The 24,025-nt window shown below is 47.2% G+C and overlaps 3 protein-coding genes across 4 annotated transcripts in view; 1 reads left to right on the top strand and 2 right to left on the bottom strand.

Annotated features, from left to right (window-relative positions):
* Positions 1-391: 391 nt before the first annotated feature.
* On the top strand, positions 392-15,241 carry ipo4 (importin 4). The gene is made up of 30 exons (XM_060044886.1): positions 392-815; positions 1,057-1,143; positions 1,347-1,426; positions 1,522-1,563; positions 1,773-1,902; positions 2,493-2,675; positions 2,983-3,048; positions 3,180-3,281; positions 3,378-3,461; positions 3,831-3,986; positions 4,096-4,149; positions 4,433-4,542; positions 4,712-4,820; positions 5,160-5,289; positions 5,392-5,505; positions 5,849-5,962; positions 6,472-6,595; positions 7,107-7,218; positions 7,453-7,580; positions 7,680-7,757; positions 8,079-8,136; positions 8,380-8,485; positions 9,665-9,858; positions 10,357-10,407; positions 10,537-10,662; positions 11,121-11,347; positions 11,729-11,861; positions 12,399-12,503; positions 12,609-12,678; positions 14,608-15,241. The coding sequence occupies exons 1-30, from the start codon at positions 750-752 to the stop codon at positions 14,736-14,738; spliced, it is 3,270 nt and encodes a 1,089-aa protein (XP_059900869.1). The 5' UTR covers positions 392-749; the 3' UTR covers positions 14,739-15,241.
* Positions 15,242-15,485: 244 nt separating this feature from the next.
* On the bottom strand, positions 15,486-18,783 carry si:ch211-196f5.2 (uncharacterized protein LOC556372 homolog). Its single transcript, XM_060044887.1, has 4 exons — positions 18,293-18,783; positions 17,877-17,976; positions 17,376-17,520; positions 15,486-16,175 (listed from the first exon to the last, which is right to left on the bottom strand). Exons 1-4 carry the CDS (start codon positions 18,508-18,510, stop codon positions 16,096-16,098), a joined length of 543 nt encoding a protein of 180 aa, XP_059900870.1. The 5' UTR covers positions 18,511-18,783; the 3' UTR covers positions 15,486-16,095.
* Positions 18,784-21,007: 2,224 nt separating this feature from the next.
* The window catches only part of rec8b (REC8 meiotic recombination protein b), a 15,541-nt gene continuing 12,523 nt past the window's right edge, over positions 21,008-24,025 (bottom strand). For both annotated transcript variants that reach the window (XM_060044532.1, XM_060044533.1), the window contains exons 14-18: positions 23,798-23,846; positions 23,371-23,446; positions 22,499-22,618; positions 22,126-22,232; positions 21,008-21,468 (exon numbers count right to left, since the gene is read on the bottom strand). In XM_060044532.1, the coding sequence (XP_059900515.1) occupies positions 21,356-21,468; positions 22,126-22,232; positions 22,499-22,618; positions 23,371-23,446; positions 23,798-23,846 (465 nt within the window). In that variant the 3' untranslated portion in view covers positions 21,008-21,355. The remainder of the gene's footprint in view (positions 21,469-22,125; positions 22,233-22,498; positions 22,619-23,370; positions 23,447-23,797; positions 23,847-24,025) is intronic.

The following is a 24,025-nucleotide window of genomic DNA, read 5'->3' as shown; positions in this document are numbered from 1 at the left end:
GATAAATCAGAACATAGAAATATGAAAGATAATAGACTTGTATACACTGCAAAATGAAACGTGGATGTCGTTTTGCTGTGTGTGTGTGTGTGTGTGTGTGTGTGTGTGTGTGTGTGTGTGTGTGTGTGTGTGTGTGTGTGTGTGTGTGTGTGTGTGTGTGTGTGTGTGTGTGTGTGTGTGTGTGTGTGTGTGTGTGTGCGTGCGTGCGTGCGTGCGTGCGTGCGTGCGTACGGACACGTGAAATAATAAATTGGAGCATAATTGGAGATGTAGGGCTGCAGAGACTGCGTTTCTGTTATGGTCTGCAACGTGTACGGTGCCCTCCCTTCCAACTGCAGGCGCTGTGCAGTTCCACCAACCGCTGAAATAATGCGCGGTCCCTTTAACAAGTGAACTCACATGGTACTGCTGCTGCCCCATCGCTGGTTCTGCCCCGCGTGGAGGCGACTGGATGAAATGATCCAGATTGAATGTCACGACTTGAATCTCAACCACTACCGATTCGGTCTTTCTCCCTACCGGCTTACGAAATATCGATCATATCCATCGGCACACTTGTCGTTACGCAGTGAGGCTGCCGGTTAGCGAGTGACAACGTGTTCACTTCACATATCTTGTCCGGTTTTACAATATTTGTCCGACACGTCGCTAATATCTAAGTGAAGGAAAGGAGAACCCTCCCTTCCTCCCAACTTTTGAAACCCCACTCCGACATTCAACGAAGGGAAAATCTTAACTTAGGTGCCAAGATGTCAGAGGAACTGGAGCAAATTCTGTTGCAGCTGACACAGCCTGACAATGCAGTTATTCAGCAGGTAAAGATACTACGCTCTGTGTAGTTAGTGGGGGTGAATGTTTCACGGTGACAGTGTCACTGGCAACCAGTTGTCATCGTGCCATGTGAAAACTGGGCAGATTTTGTCATGGTGCCATGTGAAAACAGGACAGATTGTCAAACATATGGTCGATGAGAATACGTGATCTTTTTTTACATCTGCCGTCTGCTCTTCCTCATCGTTATTGTCAACGTGTTGATCCGTTTTGTCCCTTCAACAGGCCACAGCCCAGTTGAAGCTGGCTTTCAAAGACCCGGCAATTATCCCAGCCCTGTGTGCTGTCATGACCACTTCCCAGAACCATCAGGTATTGTGTGTTTAAGAAAGAGACGACGATAAAGCACTATCTTTAATGCAGTCCATATAATGTCATTACAAATTAATGTAACCTAATGGGTGGGAGGGAGGTGTGTGTCAAATGTATTTAAATGTGCCCCCCCGATTTTATATCCCATAGTCTCTGGGATGCCATAGATATTGGCTCCATTTTAAACTTAAAACCTTGAATAGATTCGCCAGTCAGCTGCAGTGATGCTGAGGATGAGGGTGAAGAAGCACTGGAAGAAGATAAGCCCTGATCACAGAGAAAGGTAGACTCATGAGCCGTTCTGTGTACTGACACACCCCAGTATTTACCATAAAGACCCTCTTCAATGTCATTAACATTTTCCATTGAATTACACAGCCTTAAGGTGGTGGTGCTGCAAGCCTTCACCCAGGAATCAGAGTGAGTCGCATACAAAACCCATATTCTGACAGAAATCCTAATCACATAACCAAGACTGCTTAGTTCTGATATTTTCATGCAAAGCAGCAGACAGACAGACATACACGTACACACACCATTGCATGACTTCACACGCCAGACACATCTCCCTGCACGTGAACGAGGAATGGAAGCCTGTTTGGTGAGCTCTTCCCTGCGTTCTTTTGCAGCCACACTGTGCGTCACTCGCTCTCCCAACTGAGCGCGGTGATGGTGAAGCACGAGACCCCCGACCGCTGGCCCGCCCTCCTGGAGCTCCTCAACCAGTCCACCAAGAGCAACAACCCCCAGGACAGACAGGTAGGGAACCTGTCACAACGGAGCCTCCCATTGCAATGGCTTCCTCCATTTTGGTAGCATAGGAGCATTGAACTATAAAGGATTATGTTTAGTATTAATGTTTTTTTTGGGTGAATTGTTTAGTAATTCATTGTGTAATTATATTTTTATGGGGAGACGTTATTATGTTTACTGCCACAGTCTGTTTCATTAGCCTACATGACAGTATATTTACGTGGATTACGTTTTGTACAGTACTTCAAGTCCTTTGAAACCTATGATGATGATGAATTGTGATGTACAAGCCGTATATGATTTCCTTCCAAATAAAGATGGGAATGTTTTCGTTGTTGAGAATGAGTGATGATGATTATCAAAGGAGATATGAATCCATGATTTTTGTGATTCATTTTTGGAACGTTTTTAATTAAAACAAAAGTCAATACCGTAATAACACTACAGAAAAAGATAACTATCAAAGGACATGACAATCATTAATGTGGTTTTGATTTTTTTGAAAAAAGTACCATAACTATCGAAGAGATCATTGATTGAATGCTTTTAATTTGAGTCCAGCGACTCTATCGCCAACCCTCTCCCCCTCTTCCCAGGTTGGCTTGCTGCTACTGAGCAAAGTGGTGGAGTCCAACCCGGAGCCCTTCAAGCCCCACTACCACCAGCTGCTGCAGCTGTTTGGGGACGTTCTGCAGCAGGACCTGGAGAACCCAGCGTGCCTGTACTACTGCATCCTCACCCTCACCGCCATCACCGCCTACGTGGGCTCTGAGGAGATGGTGAGACGCTCGCAACGGCTTAGCTTGACGGCTCCTTTCCACTCCGGCGGCTTCTGCTGCTGCTTGCCTGGCCCCTGTTGTACATGGAAATTCGTTTTTTATTACCCTCCCATGTCAAATAAAGTTTAAATGAAACTCCTTTTATGATTAACCAAGCTTAGTTGTTGTTTGGTATTCTTTAGTATTTCTATTATGTTCTAGTGCTTATCTGTTTCTGTGTCTGAGTCAGATAACCCTCCTATGAAGGAAAAATACCAATCTAAAATGGCTACTCTGTTGATTTGAGTGATTGTCCGTTGCCTTCCAGAACCTGATGCGCTCCCTTATCCCAAAAATGATCATCGCACTGAAACACCTTATCAAGGCCGATCAGGTAGTGTGTGTGTGTGTGTGTGTGTGTGTGTGTGTGTGTGTGTGTGTGTGTTTTAAATTTAACCGCATGCAATTAATCAAACCACCTGCTGCCAGGGTTGAAGTAATGCCTGTTTGTGTGTGTGTGTGCAGGACCAAGCCAGCGAGGCCATGGAAATCTTTGACGAGCTGATGGAGAGTGAGGTGTCCATCATCGTCCCGCATATCGTGGAAATCGTCCACTTCTGCTTGGAGGTGAGCAACGGCTCACTCTGCTCAACCAGTGGTCCAGACGTGGTGTTGTGGTCGTCAATCTCGCCTTGATAACTCATGTTGTCCTCTCCCTACCAGGTGTGCACAGACACCACCCTGAGCGACTCCCTGCGCGTCAAGGCCCTCTCCTGCATCGCATTCCTCATCCGCCTGAAGAGCAAGGTGAGCGCACGGCCGGGGGGAGGGTCGGCCTGTGTGTGTTTGTTGTGTGAAAGTGCTTTGCAGTGTTGTCGCTGAGGATTATTTGTTTTTTATTACACCCCACACATTTGTTTCTTCCGATAGCCTTTTCTCTTTAAGCAGCGATATTACTTAAATTTTTTGTTAGTTTTGATCATCATTGAATTATTTTTCATACTCCATTTGTAATAACATTTTCAGAAAATGATTCAGGCAAAAACTGTAAAAAAAAATATATATTTGTTTGACAAATACCATGTCTCCATCTATGGTAGTGTGGAGCAGACTGAAGCCTGAGAGTGAACCCCTCCCTCCCTCCCCCCTCCCTTCCTCCCTCCCACCCCCCTGCAGACGGTGCTGAAGCACAAGCTCCTCAGCCCCATCCTGCAGGGCATCTTCCCTGTGCTCAGCGCGGCGCCCCCACCTGGCGAGGAGGACCCCGAGGACGACGAGAACGACAGCGGGGACGGCTCCGACAGCGAGAGCCCCAAGCACTATGCCGCTCAGGTGAGGACCCCCCTCCGCCCTCACCCACTACCCCTGCTTCAGTCAGCAAGTTAAGGATGTTAACGAGGTGTGCGTGTGCGTCTGCGTGTGTGTGTGTGTGTGTTTCCAGGTCATCGACACCATGGCCCTCCACATGCCCCCGGAGAAGCTGTTCCAGCAGCTGGTGAGTCGTCCCCGCCCCTCAGCTGTTGAGCTGAGTCCTCGTCACATGTGACTCATGCTAATTCTCGAAATGCCTTCATCGTATATTGAGTGCATTGCTTCCTATAGTTTACCTCAGCTGTGGGTCGACTGGTCTAGTAGCTAATCCCCCCCCCTTGATTGTGTGTGTGTGTGTGTGTGTGTGTGTGTGTGTGTGTGTGTGTGTGTGTGTGTGTGTGTGTGTGTGTGTGTGTGTGTGTGTGTGTGTGTGTGTGTGTGTGTGTGTGTGTGTGTGTGAGTGACAGATGCCACTGGCCCAGGCCTGTCTCTCCAGTGGGAACCCCTATGAGAGGAAGGGGGGTCTCATGTGCCTGGCGGTGCTGGCTGAGGGTTGTGCGGACCACATACGCACCAAGTGAGTCCCTATAGCTCCGTAGAACCTCTAGCCTCATACACTCCGGGACGTATGATCATCTACGACACCTGAACCCAAATGGAGCCCCTCTCTTCATATCACTGAACAAAGTGGATCAACATTGATGCCCGTTTTTCTCGTGTCTGTTTGTGTGTGTGTCTGTTGCTAGGCTGCTGTCCTCGATGCTCCAGACAGTGTGCCAGAGTCTGTCCGATAGTAACCAGGTCGTGCGCAGTGCCGGCCTCTTTGCCCTGGGACAGTTCTCTGAACACTTGCAGGTCAGCCATGGCCGTGTTAAGTACTACCAGGGGGGAGCGTGTAGGAGTGTCTATTGAACGAGATATTAGTTTATACACGGAAGACGTAACGGTCACATCGCCAAAGTCAAGGTTATTTAGTTTACAACGTGGTGAAAATTCTGAGGAAGCAATTTAAAATAAATTATAGATAATCAGAGGCAAGTTACTAAATGAGTGTCAGGTTGATAAAATCATACAATACCTAAATATAGCCCTTATTGCCGGAGCATGTGTTGGCGTTGGCGTTGGCAGGATTCTTTATCGGCAATGCAATCTGTGTCTAAGGAAGTAACGTTGCATCGTCATTTTGTCCCCCAGCCCGAGGTGAGCAAGTACTGCAGCGAGTTGATGCCCCTGCTGCTGGGGTACATGTCCTGCCTGAACCAGGCCAAGGTGGGCCACGTCACCAAGGCCTTCTACGCCCTGGAGAACTTCATGGAGAACCTGGGTGAGACGCCCGTGTAGTGGCGAGGGCCCCCAGCTGATGTCCTCGGTCTAATTGAATAGGTCCCTTATGTTCCGGTTGACACTGTTCTGTCCGTCCTGACAGGCGAGGAGATCGCCCCCTATCTGCCCACCCTGATGGAGACCATGCTCTCGGCCCTGCACAACGCAGAGGAGCTCAAGATCAAAGAGCTGGCCGTGTCCGCCATCGGCGCCATAGGTCAGTTCCTAGAGGATGCTCCTCGTAGGATTTGTGGCTCTTTTTCATTTTTCTATGGGTTTTCTGGTGGCCTTTATCTACAGGGCAGGTAAGTAGAGACGGGGAAGTGGATTGACTGAGAGGGGGAAGGGCATGGAGAATTGCATCAAAGATGTGAATCGAACCACGGGCCTCTACAAGGTGTCTTGCCTATGTGGTTAGCGTTAACCGACAGGTTAAGCCACCAAGCCCACCCCCTCAACCTTTTAAAGGAAGCTATTATTTAATTGAAACAATCTTTTGAAATGAGGTAATACTTGGGTCTTGACCTTTTTATGTGGTCGCTTTCTGTCCCGTGTTCCAGCCAACGCGGCCAAGGAGCTCCTGGTTCCCTACTTCCCCCCGGTCATCGAGAGCCTGAAGGGCTTCCTCACGGCCACCACGGAGGAGATGCGGGCCCTGCAGACCCAGGCCCTCGGTAACCGGCCCGCTGCACAGCACACGGAGCACATCCCTTGTCATGGAACGGGCGTGGCTTCCTTGTATCGTGATGTGTTCTTTTGAATGACTTTAGCGGTTGTAGTCGCACAAGGCCAAAGTCATTGATGGGGAAAAACGAGTTGGAGAGAATAACTGGTCTAAATCCTCAGCATACCCGTCCTGCTATAACTGGTCTCCCCAGGATAGGGGAGGTTAATCACAAACTAGAACCTATGATGGAAAAGGACGATGTATATTTTTGGGGCATCTAGAAGTATGAAGGCTCTCAAACAGACCCTTTTCGACCCTTGTGATGAACACAGGGCGTCTCATACCCCTAACTATGAGTCTGCCACTTTATTGTACCAGCTACGGGTAGTAGACCAAACAAGTGACGATGAAGTCTACTAAACGTCCACCGGAACATAAAAGCGCCGCGTGCGTAATGAGCGTCATGACCCCGGCCGTGTAAAGGTGGCTGACCCTCTTGCTTGTGGGGTTCTGCAGACACCCTGTCCGTGCTGGCTCGCACCATCGGCAAGGACGTGTTCGGTCCGCTGGCCGCCGAGTGCGTTCAGCTCGGCCTCAACCTCAGCAACACCATCGACGACCCGGACCTGCGCCGCTGCACGTACGTTCCTCTGCCTCGACCCGTCCAGGGGTAGCTGCCCAGTCATCCAGAACACGTCCCCAGTCCTAGCGTTTGACTCACTCGACGGGTGACACCGTGTATAGCTGATGAGTCTCACCTGCAGACTATTTGCATTTCTTTGCTTTTTCTTTTCCACGTTACTATTTTGGATATTGGTATCGGAGCTTTTCTTCCTGGGCCTTTCTGGGGTTGGGTTATCTTCCTGCGTTTTGTGTTATTCCCATAGTTTTAACTAGGGCCTTCCTATAATCCAGTGTTCTCTCGTTAAACCCTCTATAAACTCTTTATTTTCTCTCTCCCTATTCCTCTCTCTGTCCCTCTCTTTCTCTCTCCGTCTCTGTTCCACTCTCCCGTTCTCTCGCTCTGTCTCTGTCCGTCTCTCTCTCTCTAACTGTGACTCTCTCTCTGTCTCTGTCCGTCTCTCTCTCTCTAACTCCGTGACTCTCTCTGTCTCTGTCCGTCTGTCTAACTCTGTGTCTCTGTATTGCAGGTACAGCCTGTACTCTGCTGTGTCCACCGTCAGCCCAGACTGCCTGACCCCTCACCTCAACTCCATCACCACAGTCATGCTGATGGGGCTCAAGTCGACAGAAGGAGTGACGGTAGCACCTCATCTATACCTTATTAAATGATCGGATTGCTTATTACAGGAGAGATTTTAGTCAGTCATACATTTTAGTCATACATTTTAGTGTTTTTAGTTGTTTAGCCATCGGATTTATCGAATGCTGTCGGGTTGCGAAGAGAATTTCAACAAATAGGACAGAACATGCTTCTAGAATAAACCTCCCACTCAAGCTTTAAGTGTTAAACTAAAACACTTCCTTGTCTCTCAGACACACCTGGAGGAGGACAAGACCTTCGTCCTCCTGGACGAAGACGATGACGACGACGACGAAATCGAGAAAGACGGAGACACCATCTTGACGGACGAGGAGCAGATCGACCTGCACGACATCGCCGGGTAGGCGGAGAGAGAGAGAGAGGCGGGCCCTCCGCGACGCACACGGCGCTCAGACGTCCTCTTTGAACGAGTCTATAACGACGGCCGTCTCGTCCCCAGGTTCAGCGTGGAGAACGCCTTCATCGACGAGAAGGAGGACGCCTGCGACGCTCTGGGGGAGATCGCCTTCAACACGGGGTGAGCTCACACGCAGAACACGGCGCGATGTGTGGCCCCCCGCTATGATGGATGAGCCCCAGGAATGCCCCGAGGCTCAGCGAGAGGGGCCTTTTGCAGAAGTCAAGTCGGCTGTTGATGGGTTAACAATTGAAAAACCACCATCGAAATTGTATTGTCGAAAATAACATAATGCAGTGTCTTATTTAATGATTAAAATGAATCGCGCACAATCATTTGCAACTGGTGCCATTCTGTAAGATAATATTCCAAAAGGTATCGGAGCATTGCCCCTCTGGTCAGCGTCAACACTGTAACATTTGTATTTTCCGCCCCTGTCAGCGCGGCCTTCCAGCCCTACCTGGAGACCTGCTTCCAGCAGGTCTACGACATGAAGGAGGTCAGTCCCCCATACACAACCACCTGCCGGGGGCTAAACGGCCCTTGGGAGGGAGGGAGGGAGGGAGGGAGGGAGGGATGTACTTGTCTTTTCTGATGAAAAGGCACAAAATACTCTTCCCTTGGGTGTCCACCCCCCTCCACCTGTCTCTGCATATTTAATGAGAGCTCTTGGCTTTAATCTTTTGCTATCCAAAATCCAGTCCACACTAACACACACCTCTCGCTCTCTCTCCTTCCCCAGTTCCCCCACGAGGATGTGAGGCGTGCAGCGTTCGGAGCCATGGGCCAGTTCTGCCGCGCTCAGCACAAAGTGTGGAAGGAGACCCCCACCGAGGCCAACCACCAGGGTACAGAGCCGCCCCCCCACCCCGACCCGATTCACCCTCCCCCCTCCCCCTCCACTCCCCATTCAGCCACCCTTACCCAGCCCCATCCCCTCCCTATTCACCCACCCTCACCCCATCCACCCACCCTCACCCCATCCCCACCCTCACCCCATCCCCTCCCTATTCACCTCCCCTCACCCCATCCACTCCCTATTCACCTCCCCTCACCCCATCCACCCACCCTCACCCCATCCCCTCCCTATTCACCCACCCTCACCCCATCCCCTCCCTATTCACCTCCCCTCACCCCATCCACTCCCTATTCACCTCCCCTCACCCCATCCACCCACCCTCACCCCATCCCCTCCCTATTCACCCACGCTCAACCCAAACCCTCCCTATTCACCCACCCTCACCCCATCCCCTCCCCATTCACCCATCCTCCCCCTCACCCCATCCCCTCTCTATTCAGCCGTCCCACTCTGTTAATCCCTGCGACGCAGCACATCTATTCTGCCGGCGCAGACTGCGCCGTCGGGGTTTTGGTGGGGCAGGGTGTAGCGTTGCAGGCCAAGGTCATCAGAGGTGTGTTCGGATGCGATTAGGCCCAGGACTCAGTTTTGGCCATTCAAGGGAAGTTGTTTCCTCGAAAGCCTGTAAAAACTTAACTGCTGACTGTTTTTGGGAGAGGTTTACCTCTTCCCAACTTGCAACTTAAAACATGTGGAAAAAGCATTGTTATTTAGGACACCCCTTCCTCAAAAGTGACTTAAATGTTACACTGAGAAAAAGCCAAACGACGTTCAGTGGAAGTTATAGTGCTGCAGAAGGTAGTTTAAAGAGAACACAACCAGGGAATGAAGCTCTAGCGGTGAAAAATGTAAGGTTCATAATTTTTTTGTTTGTTTGTTGAATAAAACAATTTATATTTTTAATTGAGGGTATTTAGAAGACGCTTTTATCCAAAGTGACTTGCACCCATTCACAAAGTGACGACGGAGTCACACATGCAAGATGAAAGCCAGCTCGCCGGGAGCAATACAAGGGAGGTGTCCTGCTCAGGAACACCTCGACACCCAACTAGGAGGAGCCGGGGGATCGAACCAGCAACCTTCCCGTTAGAAGCCAAACCCGCTCTGCCTCCACCTGAGCTATAGCGACATTAAAATCACAACCCATGACCATGGTTCCCTTCCTTAGCGATGCACAAGCTGCTGGACGTGGTGCTGCCCTGCCTGGTGGAGACGGTGCGCTCGGAGCGGGAGCGCCACGTGGTGATGAGCGTGCTGGAGGCCATGAACGGCGTGGTGAAGGCCTGCCAGGGGGAGGCGCTGCAGCAGCCCGGGCGCCTGCAGGACATCAGCCACGCCATCCGGGACGTGCTGAAGAAGAAGGTGGGGGAATGGATGCTGTCTGCCCTGGGGGTTTCAGGCAGTTTTGTCTCCCATTTTCGAATGGGCACATGTGACCTTTTTTTTTTTTTATAATGAACTAGTTACTAGTTACTAACTTGTACTTTTAGGGTGTCGCTGTTTTCTAAGGTTGTCCATGGGCAAATGTTGTTCCTGCTTAAAATCCATAATGCACCGTGAAAGTGGTACAAGCAATGCACATCTATTCCTGGACTATGTCCCATGATGCATAGGGGGTTTACATTGTCGAGTCAAACAGGGCCTCTGTCCAATGGGGGAAACCTCTGTTTGCCCTTTACTCGTGCGCTGTTATTAGTCATTTAGAGTCAATGATGTGGACCGTTCTTTACAAGTTGGGCCGGGGAATTCAGGGGAAGCTTTTACTAGGAAATTAACTTTACTTGTCTGACCTTTTGTACAATGTCATGTCCATAAAATGCTTTATGCTATTCTAAACTTTGTGTTTCTTCTGACACCCAGACCGTGTGTCAAGACGGTGGGGGTGACGAGGCCGAAGACGAGGACCAACAGGTGGGCTCTCTTTTGAATTCCTTTTAGGAATGACTTGGTTTTGGATTGCTATTATTCTTCGTCCTCTATGCATATAGTTTAAAACTGAATGGATCTTTGTCTCGTCCATGTGGCGCCCATTCTCTCCAGGCGGAGTACGACGCCATGCTGCAGGAGTTTGCCGGCGAGGGCATCCCGGTGCTTGCCTCGGCCGTGCCCGCCGACGTCTTCCTCCCCTACCTCAACGACCTGCTGCCCCTCATCATGAACAAGGCAGTAAGTCAGCGCAGCTCTGCGTGACATGAGTGGACCGGACAATGAAGTTCACCTAAAGGATTCCTAAAAAAATCCTGATCCCTTTATCGATTGGATATTAATGATTTTATTCAAAAAATATTATCCGAAATATTTTATAATGTTTAAAGGTGACATCATACCAACAGGCGTGAGTGTGATTAGCCGTTACAAGCCGTTTGGAAAATCGGCCTCTTCTGACATCACAAGTGGTGTGTAAGCTGTATAGATGAGTCTACCAGCCTACCCGGTGGGCTGTAGCAAACGTTGCTCATCTATCCGTCACACATCTAGGTGGCCACGCCCACGTGTGATGTCAGAAGAGGCAGATTTTCAAAACGGCTTTTCACTCACACCTGGTGCTATAATAGGTCACCTTTTTAAAAGCTCGCCCCCGGTCTGACTTTCACCCTGTGCTCCCCCCCTTCCCCTCTCCGCAGAAGGCGTCGTGCACGGTGGCGGACCGCTCCTTCTCGGTGGGCACGCTGGGGGAGGTGCTGCAGTCCCTGGGGACCGTTAGCGGGGGCCGGGCGGTGGCAGGCCGTCTGGCCAACCGCCTGCTGCCCGTGCTGGTGGCCGGCGTCAGGGACAGCAACTCCGAGGTCCGCAACAACAGCGTGTTCGGCCTGGGCGCCCTGGCGGAGGCCGCCGGCCCCGTCATCGTCTCGTATCCTCCCCTCGGTAGTGCTGCGGACGCGGCTGTTTGGGATCGGATCGACCACCGTTTCAGTTGTAGTGTGAGGGGGATATTTTTGTCTTTTAGGAGAGGTTTTTTTTAATCAAAGTGAGGCTGAAACTATTGAAGGCATGTGATGAAAGCTAGACTAATGCATGACCACGTTTCTTGGAAGTGGAAAGTGTGTGCAGGTTACATAAAAGTTACTACAGTGTAAAATCATCACTGGGGTACATTATATCAACGGTGTAAATATACCGGGGAAAAGTGACGGTGTTACTAGTCAAGCTGCGAACACAGGCACTTTGTGTGTATGTGTGTGTGTGTGTCCACTCCCAACAGCTGTGTCTTCCTTAGCGTTGTGTCCGACAGCGACTTCCCCATGATGCTGTCTGTGTTCTCCAACCTGCTGTCCAAGGAGGATGACCGCCGCGTCATTGACAACCTGTGTGCCGCCCTGTGCCGGATGATCACCAGCAACGTGGAGGTCATCCCCCTGGAGCAGGTACGCTGCGCTATTCTTCCCGCTAGGCCTTCTCAGTGCTCCAATCGTTGGAGCGTGTTGGCCTTATTGAATTTCCGTTTTTATTTGAGATTATAAAACCAAACGTATAACAGTGAGCCATAACCACTATCAAAAGGTTTTTCGTATTTCTTTTCCTTATTTCTGGGGCTGTTATTTTTGTCCCATGGTTTCACTTTCTTGAACAAAGCACTCTCACTAGCTACAATCAGATTTGGTGTAGCCAGAATGTTTGATAGACTTTACCCGGAAATCCAAACAGCCAGTAATTGGTTTCTCGTACAGTTGCAGGCATGTTAAGCTAAGCATGCAAAGTCCATATTTATATCGTATCCAACGTTTATTATGATTATGATTAAGTCGAGATTTGACCCAGGATCAATCCTTTGCACTGCTACAAACTTTTCATCCCAAATAAGTTGTTTTGCAAAAGGAAAACCAAATGCCTTCATTATTTTCAAAATGTGAACAGTACTGAGTTTTCGTCAGCATCTGTTCCTCCTCCTCCTCCTGTCCCAGGTGATCCCCGCCCTGGTGGCCCGCCTGCCCCTGGAAGAGGACCTGGAGGAGAACAAGACGGTGTACAGCTGCCTGGCCATGCTGTACACCCACAGCCCCGGCCTGGTGAGGACACCCTGCCCCACTTACGCTCCGGCCTACTTTCGGCTCTCTCAGCCACGGCTTGTGTTTGAAATGTCTGAACCTGCTCCGTGTTCGGTTTCTGTTCAGATCGTGAGCCAGATGAAGACGATAGTGGCCGCTGCCACCCACGTGCTCGGATCCAAAGATGTGGACACAGGTGAGGCCGGTTGTGTTTAAGAACAAGAGTTTCAAACTGAGCTTGTGGAAAGTAACACAAGTACCTCAGGATGACTCGCTTGTGTTTTGAAACTACTGCAGTTTGACCTTTGCCTCAATATTATCACCTAAAGTTTTCGAACACATAAAGTTATAGTACTATCATAGGCGTCGATTACGGGGGGGACGGGGGGGACATGTCCCCCCCATTATTTGAAATACGAATTTTGTCCCCACCACTTTTAAAAATGTGCAAACCAATTGCGACTGAAAAAATCCCCACATACTCAACCGAAATCGTCGAGTCTAAAATCATGCGATAGGCGCGCACGAAGACATCATTTATTAGATAGACCTACCTAATAAACCGTTGGAACGCACAAGACCGGAACCCATAGCAACGCCGGTAAACAAACCCCGACTCCCGAGAAGCCCAATCCCTATGAGCTCCCCGCGCTACGGCCATCCGGAGGCACACAGAGCTTTTGGCGGTGATATTATATATACAATTATATTATATTATATACTATTATATATAGAGCTCCGAGAGTCGCAAACGGCAACAATCACTTTCTCCTCCATGCTGCAGTTCACCCCGGACTGCACTGCACTGAGTTTGACGGTTGAACGCTGATTGGCTGTTACACATGTCACTCAGTGGCCACGCTGTTGAACGCTGATTGGCTGTCATCACGTGAAATTCGTGTCAAAGTTGAAATTATTTCAACTTGAGCGAATTTGTCGCGCCACAAATCCTCGTGAACGCGCTCGCCTGTGCACGGCGAAAGTGTGGCGCGACAAATCAAAACAAATCAAAAAAATTCGCCCGATACGCGTCTATACGTTCGTATGGGATCTTGTTGCCTCGTCGCGTTTGGTGTGAACACACTAGAGAAGTTTCAAGATAGACAGCCAAAATTGACATTTTTATTCAGAAAATAGCCGGTCCTTTTGCTTCCTGTAAAGGCATGTTTGTGACACGATATGGATACATCATCTAGCCTGCATGTGGAGGGCCACATAAGGTAAGAAATTGGTTTACGTGAACGTTGCTGCTGGTTCTGTTTGCTCCTGATGACCTGGCCAAAGGTTATCCACGGTCCTGAGCGATTGTGATCTGATTCTGGTTGGTGCTCCAGCTAGTATGCATTTTATAGATTGCAGCTAGTAGCAGCTACACACGGTGCGATTGCTATGCCAATGTGGTTATAGTTGTTTTGTCTGATTGAGATATGTGACGACTTGGAGCCTGGTAGGCCTATCCGGACATAAATATGTTCTCGCATAACCTGTGTGATTATCCTAAACTGTAAGGGATTTTATTTGCGGGCAATTTGCTTATGTTGTTGCAACGAGTGAAGTCTACATTGGTCCTTCGCAAGTGTTTACTGGTGGTCAGGATTTGGCAGATGCAATTCTCCTCCGGGCGCTTTCTTTTTTCTTATTTTTTTTTTAATGCAGCATCACATATGCTACCAGCAGCCCTTGCTCGTCTTCAAAAGGCTGATGCTCAGTACCTCGTTTCATTTCGTACCCCCTTTACAGTCTGGCATTGTTTGTCTGGTAAACTTTTTTGATGTTAAGATAAGTGTTAAATTGCCAACACTGTTCTTTGTCCTGTGTGTATTAGTATTACTTATCCCGAGCCAATACCCTGGTGTTTCCAACGCCGTTTTGCAAAACAAGCCAAAACACAAACTGTGTATTCAACTTATTGTTCGAATAGGATTTTCAACACCTGACTATACACTGAGCATATTGTAATGCAGCGTTGAATGGATGAATAGCTTACATAAGGGTACCCAGCACTTTTCAAACCACACTCAAGCTTATGGTTATTGTCCCCACCACTTCTAAAAACAAACTGACGCCCTTGAGTACTATAGTACATCAATGGGACCTGATCCTTATTGCCCCCCCCTCTCCACAGAGACCCAGAACCACTTGGGTCTGCTGATCCGCAACTTCGCCCAGCAGCACTCGGCGGAGTTCCAGGCCGCGGTGACCTTACTTCCTGCCGAGCAGCAGGCCGTGCTGAGCGCAGCCATCAGCGTGTCGTAGCCCCGCCCCCTCTCCTCTCTCCCCCCCCCCCCCCCCCCCCCCCCCCCTACCATCCAGCTGACCAACTGTTCCTCTGGGGAAAACCGGTTTTAGAGAAAGAGCAACATAAATATGATAAAACCATACAATAAATCTCTACTTTCTACTTCCATTGCAAAACCAAACAGAAGACGAATGGGAGAGCACTCTTCAGCATATATGCATTTCGGAAACCCCTTTTTTTCCTGCTTGTTCAGCACCAGTTTGAGTCGGCTCATGTTTCATCCAACAACTGTTGTGTTCTAGTATTAACTTTTTTAATTTATTTGTTTGTGTGCATGCCAAGTTTTATGAAATAACATACCACTCTTCATTTCTTTTTTTCTCCGGCGCCATTCTTCACATTGAGCAGGAATGCTTCCCCCCCCCCCCTCCTCCTTATTTTTTGTTTGCTATTCCGAAAAACTACCAACTGCCTTTTGACAAGTTATGAATTGGATACATAAATGCCTCTTTTTCTCAGACACCTTCGTCCATCTTCTTTTCTATTTATTTTGTTCCCATATATTGTGTTTACCGAAAGGTCTGTGCTGGCTTTCCTCAGCAATTTTCCACATAAGATGATTTTGCTGCAGACTCTTTAGTTGTTTATAATGCTCCCCGTGCAGTGACTGTAATAATGCAGGCCCACAAAAGCACGTTTGTTACAAAAAGCAGCTTTCATTTATTTCTTTGTTCATTTTGTTTACATGACACATCGAAGCTTGATACGTTTCATGAGTCAAACTTTATTAACATTACATTCTACAGCTCTGTTTCAAAAGCTGAATTATACACATTTAACATTTTAACAGCCGGGGACATTTCTTTCAAACAAATTATTATTATATACTAGCATGGACGAGCTACACTGCCAAAACCAAACGATGCTAGACTCTACAACATATTATTTAACACTTTTTTTTTAACATATTAAAGGACCTCATTAGGATATTGGGTTCAGCCAAACACGCTTTGATTTCCTCAAATCGAAACTAGATTGTGGGGCTTAAAATTACTTATTTTCGGTGTAGTTTAATCCAACGATAACCATTTAGATTAAGTGATTAACCATTTTGTCTTAAATGATCAAATCCCAATCTCAAATATCCTTGATGTATCTGACAAAGCAGTAAACCTAAACTCTTCATTTTATAATTAACCAAACAATAAGCAGCAAATGTTTGTTATTTCTCCTAGATAAATGACTAAAACGATTGATAGATTATCAAAATTAGATAACATTAATTTTCTCGGTCGTTCAGTTAATCAGCAGATTGCTGTGACTTCTCTCAGCCACTCCAGTCGTCTGAGTTTCTTGCGTTCAGATGTCCCTCGGTTACTGTGAGGCCTCACTTCTGGGCTGTTTGTTCAAGTCCAAAGCCAGGGTCATCTCAACTGGTGCAAGGCTGTTCTCACCTGTGGGGGGGGGGGGGGGGGGGGGGAGAATACATAACCAGCAAATGTGATGATGTTAATTCTCCATGAAGATGGTTCCTCCTGGTACTATAAAGCCAGCGTTATTAACCAGAGTCCATTGCTAATGGCGAGTCTCAGCTGAGGCAATCTGCAGTAAACTAAGATATTATATATTTAAATCTCACACAATGCTTGTGTCATTGCATGACATACCTGCAAATGGTCTATCTTGCAACGTCTACAAACGATAAAACCATTTTATTCAATTAACCAGGAATTCACATCCTCCCTCATGCCTCCCAATTCTATCAATACGGTCAATATCATACAAATAATCTGATAATTGTGGGACTATTCCTAGTCGGCATACTTTGAGTCCAGCCCAGTTGCTCATCTGAATAACTCAACCAGTTGTGTTATTCACACATCCTGGCCCCAACACATCTTTCCAGTGGCGACATCAACTGCAGTGAACTATGTGTGAGTGAGGCTGTGATCTCATCTCGTTGGGCAGCCCTGGCACAGAGCTGTGACTTACAACAGCAGCATTCATACGTCAGCCCAGCCTGTGGGGTCACTACACTGCTGGTCTGGGGTCCATAATTAATTATTGACTGCCCCTTTGCAATGAAAACGCAATCAGTAACATTTATTGTTCTGCCAATACCTTAAAATGGACTGTGTGCGTGTCCGACTTTAAAATGGACAGTGTGTGTGTCCTACTGATTAAAACGTGGACTACAGGCCTATGTGTGAATAGTGTTGAATGCTAAGATCACATGTTCTTTCTCTCAAGGTGTTTTTATCATCTGTATTTCAAATTTGACCAATAAATAAAACATACGTGCCATTCCAATGCTGTTTTCTAGTGACTAAAAGGCCACATTTAAAGAAAGACAAACTAGTCAAATTATCGATATTGAGATTGACCAGATACACACGAGATAGAGGTAGACACCCCAATGAAGACCTCATTATTGAAGTCCCTTCAAAACACTCACATAGAACTGCTATTTGATCATAAATGCAGTAAATGACAAATATAACTTAAAATTAAAGTGCTATCTTACAGATTTGGTCTCACAGTGTTTATCCGACCAGACCGGCTTTACACAGTTCGGTGCGGACAGTATGTCCAGAGCAAGAGGACCACAACGCCTCCAGGGTCTAGCCCTGTGAGAACCACGTATGAACCAATACCTCCAGAGTCCGGCCCCGTTTGTCGGTTCTTCCAGGGCAGGATGTCCACGCCGGTGCGGCAGAAGGAGCGGTCGGTGTGGGCCTCGGTGCTGTACAGGACCTCCTGCAGCTGCTTCTCCCCCGGCTTCTGGGCCTTGACCCGCACCTAGAGGGACAGGAAGAGAAAGGGCTTAGTGTCACTCTCCGTGATGTTCAACTGAACCTGCCCCAATCCTTACCACTTCTAAAAAGACTTTTATGTTTGCTTTAGCGTTCTGCTTAATCCTAACTTTCTACAATATATTTTTTTTACTTTACCTTCTTTACTTTTTATTCTATTACTTCCTTTTATTGTGAAGCTATGTTTTTATGTGAAGCTCTTTGAGTCTGCCTTGTGTATCATTTTAGTTTTTTTTGTTGAATTTGACCCTTGCTGTGTCAACGTGCTTATTCTTCAATATATTTGTGTGTAGAATATCATCCCAACAAAGTGAGGTCTGGTCTTCCTCCATGACCACCCACCTCCAGCACAGTGATCTCCTTCTCCTTCAGTTTCCCCGCCTTGTTCTTCACCTGCGTCTTCTTGGTGTCCACCCACACCACCCGCTCCTTCACCTCCGACCTGCACACACACGCACACAAACACACGCGTACAAACACCCGCACACACACACACACACACACACACACACACACACACACACACACACACACACACACACACAATGTGCACCGATTAACAACATGATCTGGGGTCAAGTAACTTACACTCTCTCTCACACACACACACAATGTGTACACATTCACAACACCCGGGCACACAGGGTCAAGTAAAACACGCACACTGCAGGGTCAAGTAAAACACACACACACGAATAACACACACACACACACACACACACACACACACTCACACCCTCCCTGGAGCCTGTACTCACTCCTGGATGCCCAGGTCAGCCAGCGTGGTGTCCAGGAAGGGGAAGGGCTGGTGGGCCGCGTCCAGGTCCCTCTGCACCTCGATGGGCAGCGACACCGACATGGGGATGTCCCACAGCAGCTCTGAGCGGGACCCCTTACTGCTCGGCATGGGGGCGTCCCCGCCGCCCGCCCTCTCCCCCGCTTCCACGGGTCCGTTGTTCTCGTCCCCTGCGGCCATTTCCGACGCTTGAAGTCGAAGTGGAGTTTTGAGGGAAAACGATTGAGTGTGTGTTCTTCACCTCCTGTAGTTCCTCTGCTTTCTTTTCCCAGGCAGTTGACCTTATGCCCTTTTCTGATGTCTTATTCTAGTTTTTGTTTTCCCCCACCAAACAGTTTTTGCTCCAATAAATCTCTCTTTATTGTTTTTTTTGTCCGTCGTAGATCAGAGCTGTGCCGTGCTCTGCTGGGCTCCTCTGAAGACAAAGGCCTCGATCTCTTTAAAGTGTGGGAGACTGAGTGTGGATAGACCCCGCTGGAGGCATTTATAGGCCGCCTCGGTGGGAATGTGTGTTATGTGTCGCCCGGGCGTGAAGATTATTACGCCGTCGGAAAGGCTTCCGAAAAGTTGATGATGTTTTTAACGGCCATCTTTTTAAAACATGCCGACACAGAAGAAAATATTTTTGTTTACATGTACGCTCAATACTATTACTCTTACGGTTGTTTAGCGTTGACGTTAGTCTTGTGAGATTAATATTTGTTGTGCACAGGAGCTGTAAATGGCAGTGGCTGCAAGAGTTTAGGCAGGTCTAGGTTTGAGCTGAAGAGAGAATACTAGATGTATTCTCTCTTCAGCTCCAACTTAGAACTTGTTGTCTCTTCAGAAAAGCGTAGTTTTTGATGTTCTATGTGTTGTTTAGTTGAAGCATTTCAGTCTTTCTGTCGAATACACTGTAACTCCATGTCACCCTTTGTAACCTGTTGCATTTAGATTTTGTGTTTGGCAGGGTCTATTTTGCCAGGTTTTAGTGAGTCTTTTCTTTTGAGCCAAATGGCCAAGATGTGGGATCCTAACAATTCCTAATATCAAAAGCTGCTAGCAAAGATGTTCTGCTTCAGTTAATAAGCTTCCATTGAGAGAAAGAACTGTAGTCAATTCTAAATCTGTGTAGAGGTAATATCCATGAGGTAATGGCTGACGGCTCCAATTGTGCTTGGCCGCAGAAGTGAGAGGTCACGGTTAACACACACACACAAACACACACGCGCACACACACACACACACACACACACACACACACACACACACACACACACACACACACACACACACACACACACACACACCAACAAACCAAACTCGCTAGGGGACAAAATAATGAATCTTGGTAATTAATGTCTGGACAAAGCCATCAAATGCAACACATTGCTCGACCTTTCGGTTGTATTCCCCTTCATTTATCTCCTTATCTGTCCCCTCTCTACACTGTTGTTGTCGGAAAGTTCAGGTGAAGGTATTCTTAATATACGTTAGCCATTTGCAGCAGCACGCTACATTTTTCCGCATTTTTGCTGTGGTCAAAAACGCAAGCCAGGCGCTATAGTGGGCCTATACCACATGCACTAGTTAGATGTGATGGGGAGGAGGATGACTCCACTGTGTTCTTTATCGGCTAAACACGCATTCTATACACGGCATGTCACATTTCATTTGAGTACACATTACATCATAGCATGTGGATATTAGCCTTTAGATCATCGACATAGATTAAGTGATGTTTCCACGTTGGTATGGAAACAAGCTGGGTGCGGTGTGGCTGCTGACTCCACCACTAGATGAACACGTGCTGCTATGTTGACAGAGAAGGTGGTTCTACATTCACCCACAGACCTTCAGATGTTAGGATAAAAAATCTGCATGACTAAAGTGTTGGAACACCTCTGTTTTTCTGTGCCATCTTCTCCCGCTCACTGACAAATAATATTTCCGTTAACGTTAATTTGTAAATTTGACTACCTATTACGAATAATGATTAACATCCATCGTTGTTCTTTGTTTGTTCTTGACCCTAGAATATCAACCGAGCAGCCCATTGGTCAGATCTTCATAAAGCCAGGGTTTAACAGAGGCACACTGTGTCATCGATGTGCTGACAGCAGGCCTGCCTGGCTGTGTGCTTGTAAACAGGGTGAAGTCATTCTAACCAGCCCTGTTAAAAATCAACCTAGCGCAGAGTTACATGAGGCCGTGACTCCGCTGTGACTGCCTCTACACGCGAGGTACCAACCCGAAAAGACCCTTGACCCACAACAACTCACATGCACAGACAGACACACAAACACACATACAGACACACACACACACACACACACACACGCATCATCCACTCAGAGACAGATAGATACCCCTAACCTGACTCATTAAAAAGGCACGCACTTTATTTGTAAGGGATCACTGATGCATGGGATGACTGATGCATGGGATCAGGGTATTCTGCCAGCACTGCAGTGTCTACAGTCTGCTACTGCATAGTGGCCAGTAAGGGATAGTCGATACAGGCTTCCTGAGGACTTTGAATAGTGCATGGTTGTATACGGTTATATAGGGCCTATAAAGTATTACCTTTGATGCAGGTTCAATTTCATTCTACTGTCGCATCATTTTCACCACTTTCACACCAAAAGCCCTTAAGAGACTGATAAAATCGATGGGAAATAGAAGATTAAGCAATATCCTTACATCAATTAAGTTTAATTATACATATTTTTAAATAGCAACATATTAATTCAATAAAACGTATAAAACACAAAGTTGTACATACAGTAATACATTTTTGTGGATCATACTTAATGTTATAAATACATATATAAATATATAAAAAACGGGTTAAAATTAGTTAAAAAAGTTGTGTAACACTAGCACAGGCAGCTATTGTATTTAAAACATTAAAACTACTGTCTTCAGAACAAACTAAAGAGTGTGTTTGTTTACGATGCATTAATTCATATTTTTTCATTTTTTGGGTTGTACTTTATGGTAAGAAGGTAGAGTATTTAGGTGTTAAAAGTATCTGTTTAAGTGTCTACGGATTTTGTGTGTGTGTGTGTGTGTGTGTGTTCGGTTCGGGTTGGGTAATCAAGATGGTGCTATAGGGCCCACGCTGTTGTACCATTAGCTCCCTGGATGACACCAGCTCTGCAGATAGGACACAACACACATCACAACACAAAAACAGTCATTAACATTATCCAACAAGGGATTGTCCACCTTAATGGTCATTTCTTAATTTAATTTAGACGCATTCTGTCATTTTTTTTATAATTCTCCTTTCATCCCGACATCAATAGATAAATCAAATGCTCTGATAGAAAAATTAAAACAATCTGGTATCTGTGGCTGTTACAGGCCTGTAATCCTGTCCAATCATTAAATTCGGCCCAAATAAAATGAATGGATGATCTGCCTGACTGTCTAGCGTTCTACCTGCATGCACTCTGACCGTGCACTTTGCCAGGCTTTGGTTTTTTCCGGTTGGATACTACTCAAAATCTTGCTTAATTTGGCTGGTTTCTTTCTTTAATTTTCCAATCCCATTTTTAAGATTCCAAAAAGAAAGTAAAGTTTAAAGAAGTGAATTGTCAGCATAACAAGTTTAGGTTTTTCATTGGCATCACTTGGTGCCAAAGCTCTTTTGAGATTGGTGCTGTACAGCAATGGCTCAATTCAGGTCATATTGTTCAAAATTAAACGTTCCTCTCGTTTCCTTCTCTCAGACTGATGTTGCACCACTAGACCTAAAAGTCAGAGCCGATAGACTACTAATCTTTCACAGACCATGATGCACTATTTCACCTAGGAGTTTGGAGAGAGTGTGAGCTGTGTGGCTGCGGCTGGCCTCCGGGGGCAGCAGAGTGTCGAAGGTCACCTGACCAATCCTCTGGAGAAGGAAGGACACCAGTCTGCAGGAGAGGACAGTGTGTGAGAAGAGCTTTGTTGGGCTGTGTGTGTGTGTGTGTGTGTGTGTGTGTGTGTGTGTGTGCTTGTGTGTGTGTGTGTGTCGGTTTGTTTTTGTGTGTGTCTGTGTGTGTGTCTGTGCGTGCGTGTGTGTCTGTGTGTTGGTTTGTGTGTATGTGTGTTGTGTATGTGTGTGTGTCTGTGTGTGTGTGTGTGTGTGTGTGTGTCTGTGCATGCGTGCGTGCGTAGGTGCGTGTGCGTGTGTGCTCACCTGAGCAGGTCTGGAGCAGAGAGGTCCCCGCTCTGTGCGTGTGTTTGGGGCAGCTCAGGCATCTCCACGTACTCCTCAGCTATTGGCTGCATCAAGTCCTGCACTTCACCCTGGGGAGACCTGGAGAGACCGGCCACACACATGACGACTATTGGCCTTTTTCTAATACATAGGAACGGCTCAACTCAACTCCAACCTACTCTACTCGCTTTTGGCATTTTCCACTGCAGATGGAACCTGCAGAAAGTACCCTGTCTATGTCAAGGTGGCATTGAGGTCTTGCGACAGCGCATGAAACTGCCCAGATTGCAACCTCAACGTGACACACACAGGAACAAAGGAGGTTGTAGTAGGAATGGTGGTCTTGAGTCTCTGGTTGTGGACGCAATTTGGATTGTGGACCGACTATTTAAAAAATGGCAGGTTTCTGCAGGATTTCCTGTGTCGCAAAATGGTGAAATGGATGCATGTGGAGCAATGATGGCTCCAGTAACAATTCTCTTTGACCAATCAGTAGTCTGAAGTGTTTTCACATCACCTTCAGCTCGGTGGGAACCTCGATGGAGATGAGACCAAAAACAGGTACCACCCGATGGAAACCAAGAAAGGGTAGTAAATAAAGTAGAATTCAGCCGGTACCATGCGGTGATAACAAGCCATATCAGGCATAATGATGAGCAATCTAAAAACACGCCCACACACATCCTCTCTCTATCTCGCTCTCTTAGACAGGAGCTCTTCCTGACACTGTGTGTGTGTGTGTGTGTGTGTGTGTGTGTGTGTGTGTGTGTGTGTGTGTGTGTGTGTGTGTGTGTGTGTGTGTGTGTGTGTGTGTGTGTGTGTGTGTGTGTGTGTGTGTGTGAGCGACTCACCATCTGCTGGCCGGGGTGACGATGTCACTGTGAGATTTATCCCCTCTGGAAACATCCAGGGGGACGTCTGACACAGCTGTTGAAGCACATTGAACAAGACATGAAGTTTTCTGTCTATAAACATCACCATCAAACGTCTTTTACGACGCGCCGTAAGAGGTAATATCCCATATCCCCATACGTGTTAAAGTGTAAGTGAACCCCCTGTTTCAGTTTGAATTCGAACACTGAGGTTAAAATAACACAAGGGCACTTGGAGTAGAGTAGAATGATCGCAAACTGGTTAGTGGAGATCGGTAAAGCACAGCATTTTAATTTTTATTGTCTGAATGGCCGAGACTATTATGTTCAAGATCAGAGAATTAGAGGATCAGTGATTAGGGCGCATAACACAATATAACGCTGAGTTTACTGTGCAGAGACCTACATGAGGCATCTGTGAGCTGCAACCCAGGCTCCGCCGAGTGCCTTGGGATCTGAGAGAGAGAGAGAGAGATTGCCAGAAGCAAGCGGTTAGGCGAGAATGCTCCAAGATACATGCATGACCACATTGACATTAAAAGGCTCTGATGATGAATTACAGCAGATAAATCAATCAACTCGGTCAATGTGACCTTTTGCTAAACAATTTCGCATGTCAAGTACCCATAGATAA

Source organism: Gadus macrocephalus, chromosome 23 (genome assembly GCF_031168955.1).
Source record: "Gadus macrocephalus chromosome 23, ASM3116895v1".
NCBI lineage: Eukaryota > Metazoa > Chordata > Actinopteri > Gadiformes > Gadidae > Gadus > Gadus macrocephalus.
The sequence above is the reverse complement of the archived record's forward strand: the minus strand, read 5'-3'. Positions and strand labels throughout refer to the sequence as shown.